General features: G+C 36.4%; 3 protein-coding genes across 14 annotated transcripts; 1 reads left to right on the top strand and 2 right to left on the bottom strand.

Moving 5' to 3' along the window:
* Nucleotides 1-401: 401 nt before the first annotated feature.
* LOC140766516 (mannosyl-oligosaccharide 1,2-alpha-mannosidase MNS1-like) lies at nt 402-6,582 on the bottom strand. Of its 10 annotated transcripts, XM_073105904.1 has the most exons (9): nt 6,237-6,580; nt 5,820-5,853; nt 5,511-5,685; nt 5,304-5,403; nt 3,543-3,632; nt 3,035-3,159; nt 2,838-2,937; nt 2,559-2,737; nt 402-914 (listed from the first exon to the last, which is right to left on the bottom strand). In XM_073105904.1, the coding sequence occupies exons 6-9, from the start codon at nt 3,043-3,045 to the stop codon at nt 887-889; spliced, it is 318 nt and encodes a 105-aa protein (XP_072962005.1). In that variant the 5' UTR covers nt 3,046-3,159; nt 3,543-3,632; nt 5,304-5,403; nt 5,511-5,685; nt 5,820-5,853; nt 6,237-6,580; the 3' UTR covers nt 402-886. The 10 variants fall into 10 exon arrangements, 2 of the variants coding, with proteins under 2 accessions (XP_072962005.1, XP_072962006.1); XR_012105455.1 differs by adding an exon at nt 3,824-4,930 and having other exon boundaries at nt 2,559-3,159; nt 6,237-6,582; XR_012105452.1 differs by adding an exon at nt 4,866-4,930 and having other exon boundaries at nt 2,559-3,159; nt 3,543-4,228; nt 6,237-6,581.
* A 1,485-nt stretch (nt 6,583-8,067) lies between these two features.
* Nucleotides 8,068-12,258, top strand: LOC140767801 (ubiquitin-conjugating enzyme E2 22-like). Of its 3 annotated transcripts, none has more exons than XM_073107855.1 (7): nt 8,068-8,203; nt 9,964-10,108; nt 10,199-10,378; nt 10,466-10,543; nt 10,667-10,779; nt 11,174-11,277; nt 11,515-12,258. In XM_073107855.1, the coding sequence occupies exons 3-7, from the start codon at nt 10,216-10,218 to the stop codon at nt 11,837-11,839; spliced, it is 783 nt and encodes a 260-aa protein (XP_072963956.1). In that variant the 5' UTR covers nt 8,068-8,203; nt 9,964-10,108; nt 10,199-10,215; the 3' UTR covers nt 11,840-12,258. The 3 variants fall into 3 exon arrangements, with proteins under 3 accessions (XP_072963956.1, XP_072963955.1, XP_072963957.1); XM_073107854.1 differs by having other exon boundaries at nt 8,089-8,203; nt 9,951-10,108; XM_073107856.1 differs by having other exon boundaries at nt 8,089-8,203; nt 9,951-10,108; nt 10,234-10,378; nt 11,515-12,257.
* A 322-nt stretch (nt 12,259-12,580) lies between these two features.
* LOC140767648 (uncharacterized membrane protein At1g16860-like) lies at nt 12,581-18,713 on the bottom strand. Its single transcript, XM_073107643.1, has 6 exons — nt 18,551-18,713; nt 14,965-15,716; nt 14,737-14,842; nt 13,631-13,786; nt 13,254-13,465; nt 12,581-13,048 (listed from the first exon to the last, which is right to left on the bottom strand). Exons 2-6 carry the CDS (start codon nt 15,609-15,611, stop codon nt 12,856-12,858), a joined length of 1,314 nt encoding a protein of 437 aa, XP_072963744.1. The 5' UTR covers nt 15,612-15,716; nt 18,551-18,713; the 3' UTR covers nt 12,581-12,855.
* Between the last annotated feature and the right edge of the window lie 2,210 nt (nt 18,714-20,923).

The following is a 20,923-nucleotide window of genomic DNA, read 5'->3' as shown; positions in this document are numbered from 1 at the left end:
TTATATGCACATGATTTAAACTCGCTATTTTTGTTTATGTGCGCCAAGCATTAATATTTCCTCCATATTAGGGTAGTTCTCAATTATAGATACTATAAATCACCATATTGGTTGAACAACAATAAACACAAAATCTGGGGTGTTAATCTGTAAATTTCCTCCAATCCAATTTATAGATTCTTGTCAGTTCATTGGTTGTGTTCTGTTTTGCCACAACAATAAAAGATCACCATGATTTAGCTTCAACCATCTAGTACAATTTGTTTACCTAAATCTAATTGCAACTTGATTCAGTATCTGACCTAAAGAAGACAGGTTCACATTAGGTATATCCTCTATTTCAAGCTTGTATCCAAATCAAAATCTGATGAAGTATTGGAATTATCTTTGAGGATCCAAAATGCAGTCAGGTAAAATTCAAGTTGGTAGGTTTTGATGTCCATTGCCATCCCTATAACCACTGACAAATATCCAATGCCAGAAAACCTAAGCAATACATACATATCTTGAATGCCTAAACTGAAATTGAGATTTCTCCAAGTGATGAACAAAATTCTGATACAGCAAAAGTGGAATCGATACTCAAATACGATTCTGCTATCTTACAGTAGACAATAGTATAACAAGCTAGAGATATCCTGTGGTATACGCTATGTTCAGTTGTACTTTGATCTTCCTTGCTTCCACCCAAATGGCCTAATGATCGGTTCATTTACCAGTTTCTGGTCTGCTGTGCTATCAAGGTCTTCATCTTTATTGTTTTGAGGAATAATTCTCAAAGGATGAACTTCTGTATTGAAGACCCATTCATCCAAGGAGCTGACTGATGGTGGTGAGAATAAGAGGTAGAGATACTCGAGTGTCTAAGCAAGAAAGAAACTCTGCATCATGTTGTCTTCTGCACCTGTATTGACCTGAAAGCAAGTATATCTGATATATAAGTTAAATGCCAAGGAGTGGGTTTGTTCACATTGGACTCAAGTTAAATATGAGGAACCAATTCTACCAGCAAATTGAATTGTATAGAGTCGATCTTTTAAATTATGACATGGTACTCTCCAATCATAAAAAGGTGAAATGATTCTACTAGATCAAATGGTAAAAATCGAATATCTGAAGTAACCTCTTCATGGTAAGGCTGTGTACATCCTCCCTTTGTGGACCTAGGCTGGAGCCTCGTATACCAAGGAAACACTTTTTTTATCCTCTCTGATCGGTAATTAGAATAGAGAATTGGAAGAACATAGAAAAGATGCACTTTACAAAAGCAGCATAATCTTATCACCAAGCACGTCTACCAGATACAAGTCAAGAATCCCTTCTAAAGGCAGGTAAACAATTACCATTAACCCTCCTTACTGGAGTATCTCAATTTTCATATTTGAAGATTCCTTTTCCTTGTTATTTTTTCCTTTTATTGTTCATTTCAAATCCACAGTTTGGTTGTTAGACAATTGCTCACAAAATTGACCCCAATAAGACATCTTACTCGGCTTCACTGATCACATACCCAAGCCAACTCTATACTCTTCATGTTTCTCTATGGTGGAGAGAGAAGAGTAACTGTGATTCACTAGATTCAAGTACTCACCCATTACCTGAACATATAAAGTACTGATTTTAGTCTGACTGAACAGACTTCTAGTTCTTTCAGTAACCTGATTAGTTAAACATGGTCTAATATTCATTAGTAGATTACTTTGTTCATGATATGTTTACAATTATATCTATAATATGTGAGTTACTAGGAGTTTCTCATTGCTTACTAAACAGTAATGCATTTCAGCTGCATATAGGAGGTCTCCACATTTATTTATCATTTTCTTCAGTATTCTGCTAGTTCATTTTTCTTAAGACTAAAAATTGCTCCTTCTATATTGAATACATGAAACATCCAAATATTGAACGGAGCCTAATAGTATTCCTATTAAGCCTTGAAATTGTTTGGAAGAAAAGATAATTGATCAGGGGGAATAGGGAGGAAAAAAATATTTTATAGACCACAATTACACCTCGAACGATTGAATACAGAATTGGTCTGACAAAATAGGGCATGATCCCACCTAAACTCCTAATACATTTCAAGATAATCAAAAAGAAACTATCTGACCGATCCCAACAGAACTTCAGTACTGAAATTGAGGTCTAGTTATATAGTACCAGAACCTGACTGAAAAGGATATGCTAGAAGCATACTTTCAGATCTACTTTCAGATCTGGTAAACCAGCTGGAATGAATGGATATGCTAGAAGCCTAGAACAACAAAGAAGCATTCTATAACTGTATGTGCATTTGTTGCACCTGAACTCTAAAACTGTGAAAAGATTTTTGTATGTCAATTTGCTGTACAGTGAGTCACAGGCATGGGAACAAAACTTAGCCTCCAGCCAAATAAATTCCTGATGCTCAGGAATGTTCTGTTTTCACATTTTAGAGTCATCAAATATATAGATAATAGGTCCATGTTAAAAGGATGTCTGATAAGAATCCATGTAGTGAACCAATACAGAAGCAAGAACAAGAAAATAATAAGCTCCGGGGCATGGGGAACACTCACATTGTCACATCCTTGAGTCCCACGTACCCCAACTCGATTAGGGAGTTCTTTTCAAATGCTTGAAATATATTCCAACCCCAGTCTAGGTATGTTGTGTTCCCAGTGAAGTGCCAGATATACATAAGTGACTCAACAGTCTCTGGCCTAAGTATATTCCATGATGTGCTCACTGTCATGTCCTGTAATCATGCATCATACAGTAAACAGACACCCTAATGCAATACTATTGCAGGCAGAGAAATTCAGAGTGTTGGAGTTGCTTGATAGAACCTGTCTAACCTGTCTAACATGAAAAATATAATTTTCTCCGGCTAATTTTGTTGGAGTTGCTTGATAGAAATTATAACAAGTCCAAGCAAGATGCATAACATAGTGCGATCTAGAAAGGAGCCAGGGGACGATGACTAGATAAAAAGAATGAACAACTGAAGGAAAGAATTGTTGTTATGATAATAAATTAGGAGAAGTTGGAGAACCTATCACCCATAGCACCAAATGTGATTGTTGAATACGGTGAAGTCCTTGAATGTGGATTTAGGAAGATAGGAAGCAAGCCATCACTGGGATATGTCTTCTGGAGTTGTTTGATGACATTTTCCACCTACAGGTAAAATACTTTTTACTATGTGAAAAAGAAAATCAAGAAAGAAGGAGGAGGCCTTACTAAATAGATATCAATTGAAAAAGCACCATGGAGGCATGACAATATAAACAAATGATGAATTGCACATGTAGTTTTCACAATATTGTGCTAGAAAACAAAATTCAAGTTTTTCATAAATTTGTAAGGCACCTGATCTTAGTTTGATAGACAAATCGGAAATAGTAATTATTTAATCAGTGAGATTTCATAATGGGGTACAATGGTTTTGTCAGTGTTTCTATTGCCGTTCTGACATAAATGAGTAGAGTTCAAAACAAGAAGGTATTGGCGAAACCTTCCAGAATTTAATAGCTGAATTGATAACAATAAGGTGATAAAACCTTCTGTTTGTTTTTGGGATATCCTGTCCTCTAAGATAGAGCTATAAATTCAAGTTGCTCAGTGACAGAATCTGCCAGGACACTAGGACCCTGCAAAAATGAAAGAGTTGATCCATGAATAGGCAATTTAAAGATGACAATATCCTCTAAGAATGCTAAAAGGAACTATTCCGGTCACAAAATAAGTTAGATTTAATAAGTGATATAGGTGCAAAAAGTACGTTCAAGTATGAAATATTGGTTGTCACACAAACAACTTGCAAATATTAAATAGGCTCTACCTTCAGTTAATCATCCTGCAAAACAAAACTAGCTCATTCAGCTGTAAAAGAGATTTACAAGGATGGTGGTTGAGGCCCAAACCAATAGTAATGATGATCTGATTGCAACAATTGAAAAGAGATCCAGAGTGCCAAGAATCTATGTATGCATGAGGGGCACACCGCATGAAAATTCATTAAAAAATCATGTTCTAACGGGTTTAAGGGTAAAAAAAGGTAATCATATAAAATTAACTTCTTTCTTTTCTGTAAACGAATAAATCCAATCAAACATGTGAGAAGAGAAGGGATGTTGATTATTTTCCTGCTCCAGCCAGGATTACGCACTCCCCTATGAGCCAAGTTAATTCTGTTATAGGTTATACCCGATGAAGAAACCATGCAGGCAGCAACCTATCGCAATGTCTTTAGCATTGTTAAGAAATACATCATCGCCAGAGAGATCATATGTACTAAGAAGTCCACTAACAACTCTGAGTAAGAAATCAGCTATAAGCAAACAATTAGGATAAATAGCAGGGCAGACTCATCTGTTTTAACTTATAGTCTATCACCTACCCAAATATCACAGCCAAGAGTTCATGACAAAGTATCTAGGAAACGAATGAGAACTATAGACAACTGAACCTTCCGAAGCAACCTTATGGTTGTCTTGAAAACACTTGCTTCATAATCCTTATTGAAATCTAATGAGAGTGCAACTACCTATCATCAAGCACTAATTAGAGTAGTATCATAACTTCCTGTTTAGATACAGATTGAAAATAATGTAATATCCAGCTAGAAGTACGATAATCATTAACAAATGTTTAGTAGACCAGGATTAGCATGCAGTTTAGTAGCAAAAAAGAGTAATTTTTTTTAATGAAAATGTAACAAAACTTTGTCTGTCTATACATGTTAAGGCCGGAGATACTCAAGTTAACAAAAATGATACCAAACTAGTTCCTGGTAAGAAGTGATACCAGGAAACAAAAAAACAACCAACTGGGAAAGACAAAGTAACATACAACTGGCAGAAGATTCAGTCTTTCAAGGATACACCGGTTAGAGGTAGAGATGAAGTGCATTTGTCAAACTGTTCGGCTCCTTGGATACTCATGCCAACTAGAACAGAAGCAATGGCAGATTGGTTTGGGAAAAGACACATATAGGCAAGATCAACAGTGAGAATAAAATAATAAGTATACACCTATGCTGATTATTATTATGATTTACTAAAATAGCCCAAGAAACATGTATATGCATTGTGCTCCTCAAGTAGAATGAGAATATGAGATACAGATGAATTTTTAGTCATCCAAAGGCAAATATAGTAGGTCTGACTATGACCAGAATTACAGGAATAGTCGAGTAATCCAACGGAACAAAAATCAAGAATGATGGTTCGGATAGCTATTCAAGATCTGGTAGATTACACTCCGACAAAATAATATTGGCAAATATAACATTGCATTGGCGTGGAAAAGTTACAACTCACTCTCTAGCCTTCTGAAATTCATCTTCCAGGCCAATTATGTATAGTGTATCCAGAGAGTCCACAAGCATCGCCCCAAAACTGTTGACACCATCCTTGGACTCTGACAAAAGGAAACCGCATCATCTCTTACTCAAGCTGGAATTAATCAATAAAAAATGACAACTAGTTGAAATCAAATTTGAGTAACTTTGTCATCTTATAATAAACCTGAAGCTCATCTTGGCCCCAAGCATACTTCACATACGAATTCCATGCATGAAGCATTGCTTCTTTCACTTTTCCTTTCCTTTCACCGTTAATAGGTTCAATTTTTACAAGATCCTTGCGAATGCCATTTGTAAAGTCCATCTAGAATTTCCGCACCACTGTCTACTCTCCTCAACTAGAAACAACAGATCTTTCTTTAGAAGAAAGATGAACCACAAAATTACAAATATGTATACACAAATCTAACAACCAGGAAATTTGTCCAACGATATCATATAAACCAACTAGCAAATTAACTAACAAACATACCTGATCATGCAGCCGGTTCACTTCTTCAATCTACCTGCAAACAAATCAAACTTCTTATCGGTTCCTTCCACAAGAAGGATGCTTTTGTTCGAGTTACATCTTTCACATTTCACAACGATCTCATTCTAATTTTAGCGCAACCAAAATATATTCACAGAAGAAACGAGGCCCCTATTCTTATACTTATAGAAAATGGCTGGTTAATATTTAAAAGTACCTCCTTTTGCATCTTAAAAGATTCATTTGTACTTAAGATGAGACAAAATTAGCATACTACAACGACCTTTTCGACTTTCACTACGATCAAATTAAAGCATATCAAACCACTCGTACATCTACCAATACCGATGAATCTAAAAACAAACCAAGAGATCAGTGAGGTATTCGAGAAGGAAACTCAAAGGGATCGGACCGCACCTCGTGCTCTCGAACTAGGGTTTGCTGTCTCAGAAGGCGAAGGTAGCGAACACGAAAGCGATGAAGAGGAGGGCGAGACGCCTGGGCCGCATCAGGTAGTACGCGGGATGGATATACGTCCACCAGCTCGACGACGACGACGACGACCTGATCCGAGCCATCCAACCCCTCCTCCTCCGTCGCTGCCTGCGCCGGAACCTACCTTAGCGGATCCTTCTCCGACGAAGACGAAGACGAAGAGAAGATCCGGAAGGAGGAAGAAGTGAGAGTCAGTTTCCGGTAGTCACCGCGGGTCCCACCACTACCGGGAAGTTAGGGACGGACGAGCATTTCATCCGATCGGAAAAGTAGGCGATCCTATTATTCCAACTATAAAAGTAGTAACGCTTCGATGCCACTCTTTGGTTGGTAAGTTGGTGTGATGTCGATAATGATCAAGTACAACAGTGTAAGTTGGAGGGCTGTATCTATATCTAACCATCTTTTGTATTATTTTCATGCAAGCAAAATATATATATATATATAATTATATATATATATATAATTATGGATGTCCATAATAGCTTCTATTAGACACGAATATGCACTAAGATGTATTTATTTCCTAAGGCAAACTTATAATAACATAATCAGGTCATTACTATAACCCAGTAGTTGAATTCTACTAGCACGTAATAAAGTTACGCATTTGAGTTTTCCTAGACATTAGTGATTGATATTTGATAAATTTTTCATCGAGTGTTATATGTGTATTATTTAGCTTTATTACTGTCTATTTTTTAAGATAGTTAATATAATTATTCAACCTATATTAAAGATGGCTATTCCTCTCTATAATTAGCTTACCGGTTAATAATATATTAGAAAAAATTAAGTATCACCTACAAGCCTTATATTTAAAGTCCCGTCAATGATTTTGCTGCAAAGTATATCTAATGTCACATTAAACATTTGGAGTGTTCAAAATATTTGGGAGGGTAGTTTGGTCAAAAACTACATAAATTATACTACATTCATGCTTACTAAAACAAGACATATTTTTGGTCATATATATATATATATATATATATATGTGAGGGTGTGAGCTGGTAGTGATGGGGGGTGTCTTTTTGAAGAATAAATGCACCACCCTTCCTACCAACTAGTCCATATTATTTTACCTATTATATTATTCTATTCACGAAAATTAAAGAAATTCAAACATGCCAGCTGACCGCGTTCACAACGGCTACCTTGCAAACGGTCCGCAAATCGTCGGCAAGCGGGACAATCGTCAACGATCCATCCGAGGGGTAATTTCGTCAAAAGATTATTCCATTTTTCACATTTACCCTTATTGTCGGAAATATAAAAGATATACTACATTTTATTAAAAACACCCTACGTTTTACTTTTATTTCTATTTTTACCTTAATCTTAAATAACGAGGAATCAGATAATAACTATCAATATGGTAGGAGGATATTAATAATGATAAAGGTAAACCATAGGGCGTTTTTAGTAAAATTTTCAAAAGAAAAATTAAATACTATGAGCATTGCTAGTTGCAATCTCTGCTCTCAAATTTATGGCAAAGTATAAATGCACAAATTAATTCTAAAAATGTTGCAATCTTAGCATAAACACAAGGATCGATTTTGCAAAATTGAAAAGTTATACTGATTTTATTTACGGAAAAAGTGATTAGTAATTTTTGCAAATTGTATAGACTGCATTGAGAAATACAAACTTAAGGGCGTTATAGTAAATCTACAAGGGGCATAATGGTCATAATGTGGGCCTTAGATCCGGTGTTCGATGGGCTCCCACTCTACAAGTACGTCTTACCTGATCGGTCGCCACGTCATCAACTCTCTTTCTCTCTCTTCTCTATTTCTCTCTCTATTTCCCTATCTATTATATTTCTACAATCATTGCGATCTCTCTCGCTTTCTCTGATCGGAAGGAAGTCGAACTCGAGATCTCAGGTGAGAAACCGACGGGTCCCCTTTCGGCGTTGCGATTCGATAGTTCGATCGGCTACTGATTATTTTGTTCCGAAGGGAAATTTGGGTTTACAAACACTTTTCTTGTAAAAATTTGTGTTTTTTTAACTACTAATTTCTTTAACTTTCTCGAGTTGCTTCTTGACGGTGCGAGTGGCGACCCCAATCTGAGGGTTGCCTTCTTTGTCTGTGAATTTATCTGCAGGATTTGTTCTTTAAGGTTTTCCCCTTTCTTGTTTCCTCTCTCTTTTGGGAATCTTGGGTTCCGGTCTTATCTGAATGAGAATATGGGTTTGGATGCTCTTGTAGTCTTGCTGTGATTTGAAAGGATGGTGGACATTTACAGTTTTACTGTCATTGGAAGCGTTTTGGATCTGTGCAGGTATTTGAGCAGTTAGAGCATCTTTACCGACACGATCATCTGCTAGGAAGAATATATTCTTGTGGACATTTGTCAAATATGAGTAAATTTGGAAGGTGAGGAATATTGCTTTTGCATGAAAGAGAGAAAAAAGAGGATTGACAGTGAGCCTTGGAAAGTTTTATGCTGTTCTTGAATTGTCTAATTGGTAATTGAAGGAGCATCAGTTATATGATCTGTGGATATAGTATTATGATTCTTTCACTTACCTGAAATGTACAGAGTTATAGGTCTTCGACTTAGAGAGAGAAGAAGACAAAGTAACATGGGAGTAAGTAGTATGAAAAGACATGATTAGTTTGATTTACTGAAGAACCTTGTATCAAATAATATGTAGAACTAAACTGAGGAAAAGGATCCATCTAATCAACCGTAGGCATTGCAGTTAAAAGACTTATTCTTGACTTGTGGACATGCAATGCTCTTATTAGGCAGATTTTTTTTTTTCGTATTAACCCTCAGTCAATCCTCAGAACTATGCTGTAAGGGCATATATCTGAAACAATCAACACATTGCTAGTTGAACGAAATGTCCTGAAGTACAATTGGTGTGACAAATTTGAAGATTATATTATTTATTGATCTAGGCAGCATGGACTTTTAGGGATTGGGTGGCTAGGGTTGTCGAAGTTTAGGGGAGAAGAGGAGTATGTGCCTATTGTGGCTATTGAAGACAAGTTTAACATTCGTGATTTCTTGTGGCACTTGGTTTTGCAGTTATGTTACCGTCCAAAGGCCCTGATTCTGGAATAGTTTAATGACAGCTATATTTCTACATTCAACCTTTTCCCATGTTTCAAGTTTAAACTTTGCTTGGTGATCTTGACCTAGATGATAGTATGTGCATAGACAGTTAAATATGTGTGGTTCATCTTCTTCATAGACTTTTAGCCAAGAATTAAGAAATCAAATGATTGCCAATGGAAGGAAAACTAGAGGATGCAAAAATATTGTACCCACCTAGGTACAAGCAGAAAGAGATCTAAATCATTTCCTATTGGGCCCAATGGTAGTAATTTCTATCTTATTTTTCCTTGATGAAATCAATGGTGCTACAAGATTAGTTTCTTTTTTCTATTTATTTTGCTTATGTGTTTAAGCTTGCAAATAATGCAGATAGTCTTGCCAGGTATTGAGATGAAAGAAATGGACTTTTGATTTGGAAAAGAAATACCATTTGTTAATGATCTTATGCACAGAACGTGTTACTATTATTTTGAATACTCTGTGTATCTGTATATTCTATGAGAAAATTCTTAGATCCATGCTGTTGATGATACTCTAATTATATTTGATTTGAATTGACAGACAGCATTTGCAGGATTACACCTGGTGGGAGATTTCACAGTTTCACTTGCTGCTGAAGCATCATTTCGTCAAATATTAAGCTGTTTTGCAACTAAGTTCTAAACCTACCTTCATAGCAAAGCAGGTGCAATAGGCCAGTGACTGTCCTTGCTACCATGGTAATTGAATAAGTGGAGTTACAATTTATTGGCTTTATTTGGTTTATCTTCTGACAGACACCTAAGAGATCTAACTCTTCTGGTTAATAGACCTGTTCAGTAAGTATATGTTTATGTTATTGAAGGCAACCAACGAAAACCTTCCACCTAATGTCATCAAGCAACTGGCGAAGGAACTGAAGAATCTAGATGAGGCACCTCCAGAAGGCATTAAAGTTGTTGTGAATGACGATGATTTCTCTACTATTTTTGCTGACATTGAGGGTCCTGGTAGGATATAGTCATAGGCTGCCTCCTTCCATATATACATAGCTTTTGAGCTAATGGATGACAATTAGTAGAACCTCACTAATGCAGGTGGAACTCCATATGAGAATGGCATATTCCGCATGAAGCTGATATTGTCTCATGACTTCCCTCAATCTCCCCCAAAAGGTATTTCATTTAAAATGCTTTGAATATGAACCACGATTGTGTAGATAACACTAGAAACAGTCGTGTACTTTACTTTTAAAAGGGAACTCAAGAGTGTTTTAATTTCCTATTACATATTTGTAGGTTACTTTCTGACAAAGATATTCCATCCAAACATTGCAACAAATGGTGAGATCTGTGTCAACACATTGAAAAAGGACTGGAATCCAACTCTTGGATTGCGGCATGTTTTGCTTGTAAGTTCAAGATAATGAAGTCCTGCTTTTCTTTTTAGACAGTATTGTTTATTCTACATCACACGCCCCTGAACCATTGAATCCAGATCCTCTGTTTTCTAAAATTGGTGTCCCTCTTCATGAGTATTTAATGATGGCCACATGGGTGGGCCAGATTGTTTAGACAAATCAGTTCACCTTTTGACCATAATGGCTGCATCATGACTTTTGGTAATAAGTTGTCTGCTCTTGAAAAGTGTCATAGTAATCAAAGTTTGATACTTTGATATACACTAGTACCTTATTCTGCTATCTTGATGCTTATTGGTTGTAGAATAAATAAGTACATCACTGAATTGAGCAGCTTTACTCATGTTTATCTTTAACTAATTCGTGGCACCTTGGACTATCGCAGGTGGTCAGATGCCTACTCATTGAACCATTTCCAGAATCTGCGCTCAATGAACAGGCTGGTAAGATGTTGCTGGAAAATTACGACGAATATGCAAGGCATGCCAGGTCAGATCCTATCTCTCTCTTTCTCTTCATATTCCTGCCTGTTTTTTGCTCTATCTCTCATTGGATTTTATAGTATATATTTCCAATAGAAATCTGTAGCTACTTAAATCATCACAACTGAGCCTGCAAGTTTATAACCAAAATTAGCATCGTACCGGCATGTATTTCATAATCCTTTATTAAATTCTGTGTCATATGGTCGTATGGTATGCATCAAGAGGTAATTTAATCTTGCAGGTTATACACTGGCATACACGCTCTAAAACCGAGGCCAAAGTCCAAAACTGGAGCAATTTCCGAGTCCACCACAGTGCTGAATGTAGACCAGACGAACACAGTTCTCAGCAGTAAAGTGCCACTGGTACCTACCCCATTAACCACAGCAACTGGCTGCAAAGGATCAGGTACCAATTGTCAGGACCAGAATGTGGTCATTGTTCCTCCATTAGAGACTGCTTCTGGGGCATCAGCAGTACACAAGAAGGAAGGGCTAATTGCAACAAAAGTTCCTGTTGATAAGAAGAAGATGGACGCGAGGAAGAAAAGCCTGAAGAGACTATAGACAGCATTGCGGAACGTAAAGAAGTTAGTTAGATTGGTGGAAAATTGGAGTTTTATGGGCACGGAACTTATTGGGATGGAAATAAGTCAATAGCATGAATCGCATGCGTTGTATCATCATCTGGATTCAGGTGCAGAGAGAGGAGGAATGTGAGACTGAAAGCTTTCCTCTTTTCTGCAATTTAAAATCATCCGAAAGAAGGCTATTCTAATTCTGTTTTAAATTTATCCAATAATTTCTCAAGCATATTCTTTGCTTGTGCAAAATTCAGTCATGAAAAGTGTCACATGAACTTGTTTACCTTTTTTTTTTTTCTTTTCTCAATTTCAATATTGACAAAATACAGGAAGGTATTAATTCGAGGTTTTATGAGAATCAGAATTCTTGCAAAAGAAAGTGTGAGTGAAAGAATTTTATGTGAAAAACTTACTCCAAAGAATTTTATTCTCTTACTTAGATACTCTTTCTCATCTTTCTATCCAAGATTTGTTGGAGTTGTATTGGGTTTCTACTGGCTTTATTCTCCATTGATGAAAAAAGTGTTGGAAAAGTTCTTGGATCAAGCTTTATTTTTCATGTTACTCAATTCACTTTGTCAGAACAGTAGAGGCTTTAAGAGATCAATTGATCGACACAATATAGTAATGGAATCGACCAAGATGACAAACCTAATTGTAATGAATTGAGAGAACAACTGCATAGTGAGAGGGGCATAAGGTAAGAGGAATAAGAAACACGATGTCAGCCAAATAAAATTTTTCCTCATTATAACTCCATTGATTCCACTATTCTTTCTATAAGTGCATGATTCACTCTACATTGATCGAAGCATCCTTGTAACAATAATACTCAAGCTTCACAAAAGATGAAGACAAATATAAGACTATACAGACCCAAAGTAAATAACACCTTGATATTTTACTCATCTTAGATCATTACCATTCTACTCACATTCCTCCTATAGCCAACTGCCAAGAAACAAATCCATGAACATAACCAACCTTTCAACATATCCACTACACCGGTATGACATCAATCTGTGAAGTGTCTTCACATCTCAAGACTATTCCTTCAAGTTTTGCTGGAGGCATACACTTAGTCCACTGGCACCCTGTGGAAGAAGGCTCTGATGGAGGAACTATCATTAACACATTGTTATTCTTCCGGACGACCCCCATAACACTAACAGTGCTGCCCTCTTTGATATACCTGCAGTTAAAGCAAAGTAGTCAAGCATAATATACAAGAAAGTAATCTAATATCTTGAAGGATGATTGATTCCTTAAGTAATCTATGTTCTTGTATTGTAGCTTGTACATTCGGATGAATACAGAGATGCTTGCAACCTCCATCATAAACAGAAAAATATACTACTTGATGAGAAGCTAGCAAACAACCAAAGGTTCATATTTACCCTTCTTTCAGGCGCATCAAACGATCATCACTAGAGAGATTCCTCTCCCGCAACCACCTCAGAAATTCAGGAGACATGTCCTTATTGTCTGGGTTGATGTCAACAACAAAGGATTCATCAACATATGTTGTCACCCTAGCACCATAGCCTGTTTTCACCAAAGCTCTTAAACCGGATTGGAAGTCGGAGATGTAAAAGTCAACCGCACGTCGCTATCACAGTTTCAAATTCAATGATAGAAGGTCAAACCAAGATTGTAACCGTTATGACCACAAAAAGTAATGCCAACAAGATACTAATCCAGTGATCTAACTCCTCTTTGGATCACACATAACTAATATCTTAAAGATACAGTTCGTGACATGAGAACTGCTTACCTCCATAGACCGTAAACCCCATGTAAAACGACGATGCTTGGAATTGGCAGGCTTTGAGTTCCAACCCCTGTACTCGTATAAACAAGTAGATGTGTATACACATCTCGGAACCTTTTGAAATGATGATTCAAGAGGCACATGTCCACATGTAACAACCTACAAGAAGCTTAAATACATCAACACCTGTCAAATTAGAAGTAGCACCTAATTGACAATTGGCGGGAAAGGATCTGCAATTGTCAACCAATAGAAAAGGCATCCAACTATGGATCAAAATGAAAGCCAAATGCAGTTCACAGGGACTTAAAGAGACAAACTAGTCCTTTGCATATTTCCCCCCGTTCCATATTTAACCCTCAAATTACATAAGTAGATGCAGTACATATATCAATTCATTGTTGATGGTTGTGTATGGTGCAGGCAGGAGCAAAAATGCTTATTGCTAAGTTGCTCTTGCTTGCAATAAAGAATAGGTGCCAATTTTGAAACATGACAAGAGCAGATTCAAGCCCAAAATTTTATGAGAAAAGCATGAAAGAAACATGTTTAAAATGAACTAAAGTACTTGAAATATGTGTACACATCACAGAGTTGCAAAACATGGATAAATTAGAACAGTTCTGAAAAGATATTCTTCTGGATGCAAATAAGATTGATAGGGAATTAGGGATTTCTCATTTGCTTGAAAGCATACATGTTTGAGTGCAGTATGAGTTCCAAAAATGCAGGTTAAAGGTAACATTAAAATGTTCTTTCCACAAATTTAGTTTGTGATGAGATCTCACAAACGTATTATATTAAGAGCTAAAAACAATCAGGCAGCAGAGTTGCAAATGAATTTTCTGATCTTATGTGCCAATGGTGAAGGACAAAAGAATAAAGTGCATCAAGGAAAAATAGGAAAAGAGTTGCTTGTTTTGTAATTGACTGAAGGAGCAGACTTAATCTAGGATATAAAGTAATGCATCTGTTACTGTCAACATAACAAGATGTAGAATAACTGAATATATTAATCTTGCAGAAGCAGAAAGCTCTGGTATGTAATGTTGACATTTTTCTATGTAAATAGGAAATAGTCCACCAACAATCCTCATTTGGTCACATACCCCAGTAATCTTTACATATTGCCCGTCTTTTGCAGTTCTAAGTTCAGCATCAGGATACTGGTTGATGAATCCTACTACACCACTTATTCCCCAGCAAGCATTCCAACTGAAAAATGTGCAACAACCACCACAGATATAAGCACAATGATAGGAAGAACGGTATTCTAAATAGCACCAAGAATGAATTCACCTGCTATTAACCCCATCGGAACTAGTAGAATCACTTACCAGAATATTTGCTTTGGGAGGCTGCCCTTGAATGAATAACCATCTGCCTTGCTGAGATAAGTAACAGCCTGGTTATGAACAAAGGAGGTACTATGGTGCTTCATAGATCCAGTGGAATCCAGAGCACCGGATACTCTTCGTGGAGTGCCAGAAGAATTAAGTGGACCCGAGGTGATGAGCCCTGTTGTAGGGAGCACTGGTTGAAGAGGGCCAGAATTCTGCCGAGCCATTGGTGTCATTCCTCCAGATTGAGGACCAGATAGCTTTTTGCCTGAATCCCCATGTTTGTTAAGCGGTCCGGAATTGGACTTTTGCCTATTTGATCCTCCAGAACCAGGAGCTCCAGAAGAAAGAGAAGTTGAGTAGTTGGACCGACTAGCAGCATTCTGCATGAGAGGTCCTGAGTTGGAAGCAGCACCTTTAATTGATCCAGTCCTTGAAGGAGCGTTGGCAAGAGGACCAGATTTTCGTGATTTCTCTACATGAAGATCAAACATCTTTCCAAGTTCCCCAGATTTCTTAATATCTCCCCCAGTGTATGGCATGGTTGAGGAACTCATTGTTGGAGACCTCTCCTTTGGCTGCTCCGGCCGGCCTGAGACATAGAGCCCATTGCTAAGTTGATGTGATGGGAATCTGGAACCCATCAAGCCTGATCAACTTGCAACACTAGATCTTGATAGGTCAATCTCTAAAGTCAATTGTAATCCACAAGGATTATTGTTGAGCTCCAATAGGCAAAGACAATATCACTGCACATCAACATTTGCAACAGAAATTACAGCCTCCCTTGTACTTTTCAAGGAACAAAAAGAAATGAACATCATTGCAGATAATTTAGGAGTATAAACTAAAGAGAAGAAATGGGAACAACAGGACAGCCAATGCAGATTTACATGTTTATATAAGTGGCCAAAGCAAAAAAAAGAAATTCCCGATGATGAATAGTAATTAACATCAAGAGTTTCCCCAATAATCAACGAAATTTTATGTCATTCATTTATTCATTCCCAAATACTATAGTTTCTAGCACAGGCATTGATCCAACGACAGCAGGAAACTACTAACATAGGAGGGAGATTATCATTTTGCACCCTGCATTTTTGCCCTATTTTGGTTCTGACCGTAACATCTCATTATTTCTGAATTAATATTGCATTTCTGCAAAAATGTCTATCGTCTTACATTCCGTAATTACTCCGGATAACAAGTTGTGACCTTTCCTTTTATCCACTTAACCATATATAGAAAATTACTAAAATACCCTTAGATAATTTCAATGGGACCTAAAAGACACGATGCTGTGAACATGACTTAAATCTAAGACTAATAGAACAAATCCCACTTTCATACTCCAACGGATTTCTGAGGAGGCATCCAGTGACTAGATTTGAGAGAGAGAAAAAGGCAATTGGTGATTACAAACATTTAGGTTCAAAAGGAATGAAATATTCCTTTATAATACCTTTTCATTAGAACTTGTTAGGTTAAACTTGACCCATAATGCTATGAACATTTCAAAGGAAAATGTAGATTTATAAATAGGTGAAGAAGAACATGAACCAAAATAACTCAATAATGTGGGGAGCAAAATGAAAATTTTCCTTATACAGATAGGGTCATAGTGAAACTCATCCAATGTGAGTAAAACAAATCAAGATGCTTTAATTGATGGAAATATACAAGATATCGTACCTGAGAACGTAGCAATTTTTCAGTTGCAAACTAATGATAAAGAAGATAACTCAGTTAAGAATACGCATAATAATGGCATACCAAATAGTATGACTTCACGCCTAGTATGTGGAATAGAAGAAATTAGAAAATAAACCATATATTTAGGTCTCTATATTTACTATGTTATCCGGAAAGGAGAAAAGCTACGATAGGCACCTTGCGATAGCAATCAATATAGACACCTTGAGAGAGCAATCAACTCCATCTGTTTGTACTAAGTCCACCCAACTATAAAGGTCTATCTACTCAAACTTCCTGTTCTCAACTCAACCAGAATAAGAGTCTTCTCATTGCTAACTTGGATATGTCAGAACATTGTGAAAGCCTTCAAGAAATCTAATTCCTTTTTCTCTAAACTTCAATATAGCATGAAAAGAAGAACAAACAAATTGGCCATGCTTCTACTTTTCAGAGTTAATTAGAGTATCTAAGTATATCCTAGTGATATTCAGTCTCCCAAATTTGATGATCCACCATTCTGCCACCTTAACTAGAAAGGTTGCCATAGATTGATAGGGCAAGATAGCTAACTTTGGTTTTTTAAGTTGCATAGTTTACAAAATATCTCATGTTGTCATTTAATGAAAATAGGTGGATTATCTAACTATCTGCATCAAACCAGATCAAGAAAATCACATGAGCATGATAGCATTCATCTTGATCTTACTATAGCAGAGGGATAGCCCACCTCAGCTAAAATCAAAAGCCAAACTAAGTCTTCTAGAAGACCAAGTGTATCAATGCCAAAGGACTTTTTCTATAAATCTATCCTCAATGTTGGTGAAGCCGTGAAGGAAGATAACTAGGTCAAGTTACTATTTCATTTCTGTTGAAATCACGCAAAACTCAACAGATCAGATAACCAGCAGCAGAATAGAATATCATCTATAGAGCAAAAGTAAGAAAAACTACACTAACAGCCTGACGTTGCTGATTAAATTTAAAAGCGACACAGTTTCCAACATCAGAGAGCCAAAAGGAAAAACCAGGTCCCACGTTGCCATGCAAAGCATCACAAATGCCATTTAAAAAAAATAAAGCTTATATTCAACATGACGCTATGCCAACGAAAGAGCAGAATTGGCCATTTGGCCACGTCTATCAGAATTGGCCATGATGCTAAACCAACAAAAAGAAAAAGACTATATCCGACTTAAAGTTACGACGACTATCATTTCCCAAATTCTCATAGAAAAAATCAGAATTGGCTATTTGGCCACACATCTTTGTAGAAACCATATAGAACCGCACGAATATCCAACAAAAGGACCAAAGATGGTACCAAATCCAAAACATTTCCCCTACCGACTGGTCCAAAAGATTGACGAAAATGGTGAGTTTTAATCACAAATAACCTCATTTTGACAACAAAATACAAACTTTTGCAAATTTTTTAAAGAAAATCCTGCCCATGAAGTAACTCGTCCATCATATCCAAACATAGAACCACAGAATCCAATTGATGTCCAACTTCTCTGTTAAAAATAATTCTCAAATTTCCCATGTAAAGCACCAATCACACACACCCCCCCCCCCCCCCCCCCCCCCCCCCCCCACCTACCTCTCTACTCCGAGAACTACAAATAAGAAGAAGAAAAGCACCCCATTTCGGGAAAGAAACCAAACCCTCATTCCCAAATCTGCATCAAACGAAAAGCCCAAGCTGAAACCAACCCAAAGGGGGAAAGGCCAGCTTTTTCTCCCAACGTATATATCAGAACAGCAAAGGGAGACGAGTCCACCTCTCCATTCCCACCAAAAACGATCTCAGTTGCAAGGATCAAAGAACCATAACATCAAAATCACAAAACAGAAAAAACTCAATATATCTCTCGTTCTCTCTTCATACCTCCGGAAGCCGGCAATCGGAGTCGAACAAGTAGCCGGATTAGAAGCTCATGGCGTTAGAAGAGTGTCGGCAATCGAGCTTAAGCTGCTGCTAACTATCGTCAACTTCTAAAGAAACAGAGCGAGAAAAATAAGAGAGAGAGAGAGAGAGAGAGAGAGAGAGAGAGAGAGAGAGGTCGAAGTAAACGTTACAGCTCTCTCCCTCCCTCTCTCTCGTAAAAGGACTAAAATACCCCTAGGGTTTAAGATAAATAGATAATATTATTTTTTTCTACTATAATGAATATATATATATATCTATTCTTTAATATAATATTTTTAGGAGGGCATTTGCACCCAAAAAATTAAATTAAAAATTTTAAAATAGTGAGATTAAACTTTGTGAGTATCATCTAGTATTAAAATAAATACACTCAATTTTTAACAACCCAATTTTATTATTATTTAAAATTTAAGATTTTTATTTTTTGGGTGCAATAGGGGAGGACCAAAATTAATTCAACAGTCAATAAGAAAAAATTAACTAGAAATAAATTAGCATTTTTTCTTAAATTTTTTTGGAGAAAAGTTCAATTTCCTGCCTATCTTTAATATTTTGTTGGCATAAAAGTAATTCCATGCATATATATAATTACCATTGGCTCACATGCTGATGTGGCATATCAGTAGGTTATTAGCTGACATAGAAGATTATGGAGATGCTAGTCAACTTATAAGTTGGTGGATGGTCATATCTACACAAAAGAAATAACAACAATGAATATAAGATTAGTTCTAATCATAAAGGGTTGCAATAATAATGATCAATATTTCTATGTTATCATTTCATTAATTTTGATGCCATTATTGGTTATTCTAATCCACTAATGATTAATTAAGACATTCTCTTTACGCTAATCACATATTGAGACTCCCAAAATTATTATTGTTTTCCGACATTTTAGCCTCCTCTCAACTGTCGAATATCTAAAAAATTTAAAACATCTAAAATTAATTGTGCGATGTTTTTTTAAATAAAAAAAATTAAAATTCAGAGATTTTAAAAAACAATTTCTTGTGATCCAAAGACTAGTTTAATTAATGCACTAATCTTGGTAGGAGAAGGGCCAATTAGTTTTGGGTGTGATGTCTCCATCATTTTTGCTATGTATGTGCATGAGATCCACCCACAACCCTTTAGGTGGTTCCAAATTGCCATTAGATCAGGGTTGGAAGAGAGGGGTGGGTGTGACTCAGCTGGCTCAACACCTAATTTTGTCTATCTCTCCAATTTGGTCCACTCTTGATAAGAGCATATAAAACTTAGTTGTTTTATTTTAAAAATATATTTTAAACTGAAAACAAAAGGAGATTTTAGTTTGTCTTTGGAATCTTGAACCACAGACTAGTTTGATGAGATGTTGTTATTAGAATGAGGTTATCAGTGTGATTGGATGGAAGTGTCAGATGATGTTGATCTGAAAATTTATTTTATATATATATATATATATATATATATATTGTGGTTGCAAGGATAAATTATTGGAAGATTTGATTTGGAATCCTGATTTATTGATTTATTTTGGGCTAAATTAAACAATAAATTTCTCAATTTTTTTTTGTAAAGATAGTGAAGGTATTCCTGGATGAAGATATAATGTTGGTGGTTGCTATCCAAATGAGAAGGGATCATTTAAATATGCGTTAGCGTGTATTTGATGATTTTAATTATTCTTAAAAATAAGTACGGAAGGTTAAAACATTAGATCGGGTGTGATAAAAAGTGTCGGATGCATAAGATTGATATTTTGATACACATCAGATGAATTTGTCTACACTGACTCACATATAATCAGTCTTCATTAAATTCCAATCTATGTAAAAGAGGAGGCTTACTATGTTCGTCAAATGCATGCAAAGTTGAGTTTGCTAAGATAGTTTTATTTTTTAGGAGAAGTGGGTTAAGAACTGAGAGAATTGTAACTGTCTCCAAATCTCGTAGAGGGAGGTTCGGAGATCAATGGTCGTTTTGCATTAGGTTGTAAAATCTCCTCTCAGGCTTCTTCCAGAGGAACCATAAAAAAAAATCTAAAATTAAATGGTCAAAGGTTTTACTAAAGTGGCTTGTAATTGCATTGCACCTCCATCGTACTCGGTACATCTAAATCGAGGGCCAAAAGTTTGGTGCTTCAATCATCAAGAGGAAGGATTCCTTGAACTGTTAGGTGGCGAATGGATTCTAATATGTCGTCGTTCGCGTAACATCTGACCATCCCATTCAATCATCCTTTGCTCGCTGAGATATCTTCGGTGTTTAGTGTTTCACCCTATTAAGACACACCAATCAAAGAAATATTTTCACCTCTAACGTTTTTCATAGATTTCCAGATCAAAG

This window comes from Typha angustifolia, chromosome 9 (genome assembly GCF_048772165.1).
Source record: "Typha angustifolia cultivar Huaian chromosome 9, ASM4877216v1, whole genome shotgun sequence".
NCBI lineage: Eukaryota > Viridiplantae > Streptophyta > Magnoliopsida > Poales > Typhaceae > Typha > Typha angustifolia.
The sequence above is the reverse complement of the archived record's forward strand: the minus strand, read 5'-3'. Positions and strand labels throughout refer to the sequence as shown.

Excerpts from the sequence above, each read along its gene's own strand:
- LOC140766516 (XM_073105905.1), bottom strand. Across the intron at positions 2,738-2,837 it reads ATATTTTTCATGTTAGACAG|GACATGACAGTGAGCACATC; the intron begins GTTAGACAGGTT and ends GCATGATTACAG. Across the intron at positions 915-2,558 it reads GGACTCAAGGATGTGACAAT|GTCAATACAGGTGCAGAAGA; the intron begins GTGAGTGTTCCC and ends ACTTGCTTTCAG.
- LOC140767801 (XM_073107855.1), top strand. The coding sequence starts at position 10,216 with ATGTTTATGTTATTGAAGGCAACCAACGAAAACCTTCCACCTAATGTC. Across the intron at positions 10,544-10,666 it reads CCCTCAATCTCCCCCAAAAG|GTTACTTTCTGACAAAGATA; the intron begins GTATTTCATTTA and ends ACATATTTGTAG. Across the intron at positions 10,780-11,173 it reads GATTGCGGCATGTTTTGCTT|GTGGTCAGATGCCTACTCAT; the intron begins GTAAGTTCAAGA and ends GGACTATCGCAG.
- LOC140767648 (XM_073107643.1), bottom strand. The coding sequence starts at position 15,611 with ATGGGTTCCAGATTCCCATCACATCAACTTAGCAATGGGCTCTATGTC. Across the intron at positions 13,787-14,736 it reads AATATGTAAAGATTACTGGG|GTTGTTACATGTGGACATGT; the intron begins GTATGTGACCAA and ends AGCTTCTTGTAG. Across the intron at positions 13,466-13,630 it reads GGGGTTTACGGTCTATGGAG|CGACGTGCGGTTGACTTTTA; the intron begins GTAAGCAGTTCT and ends AAACTGTGATAG.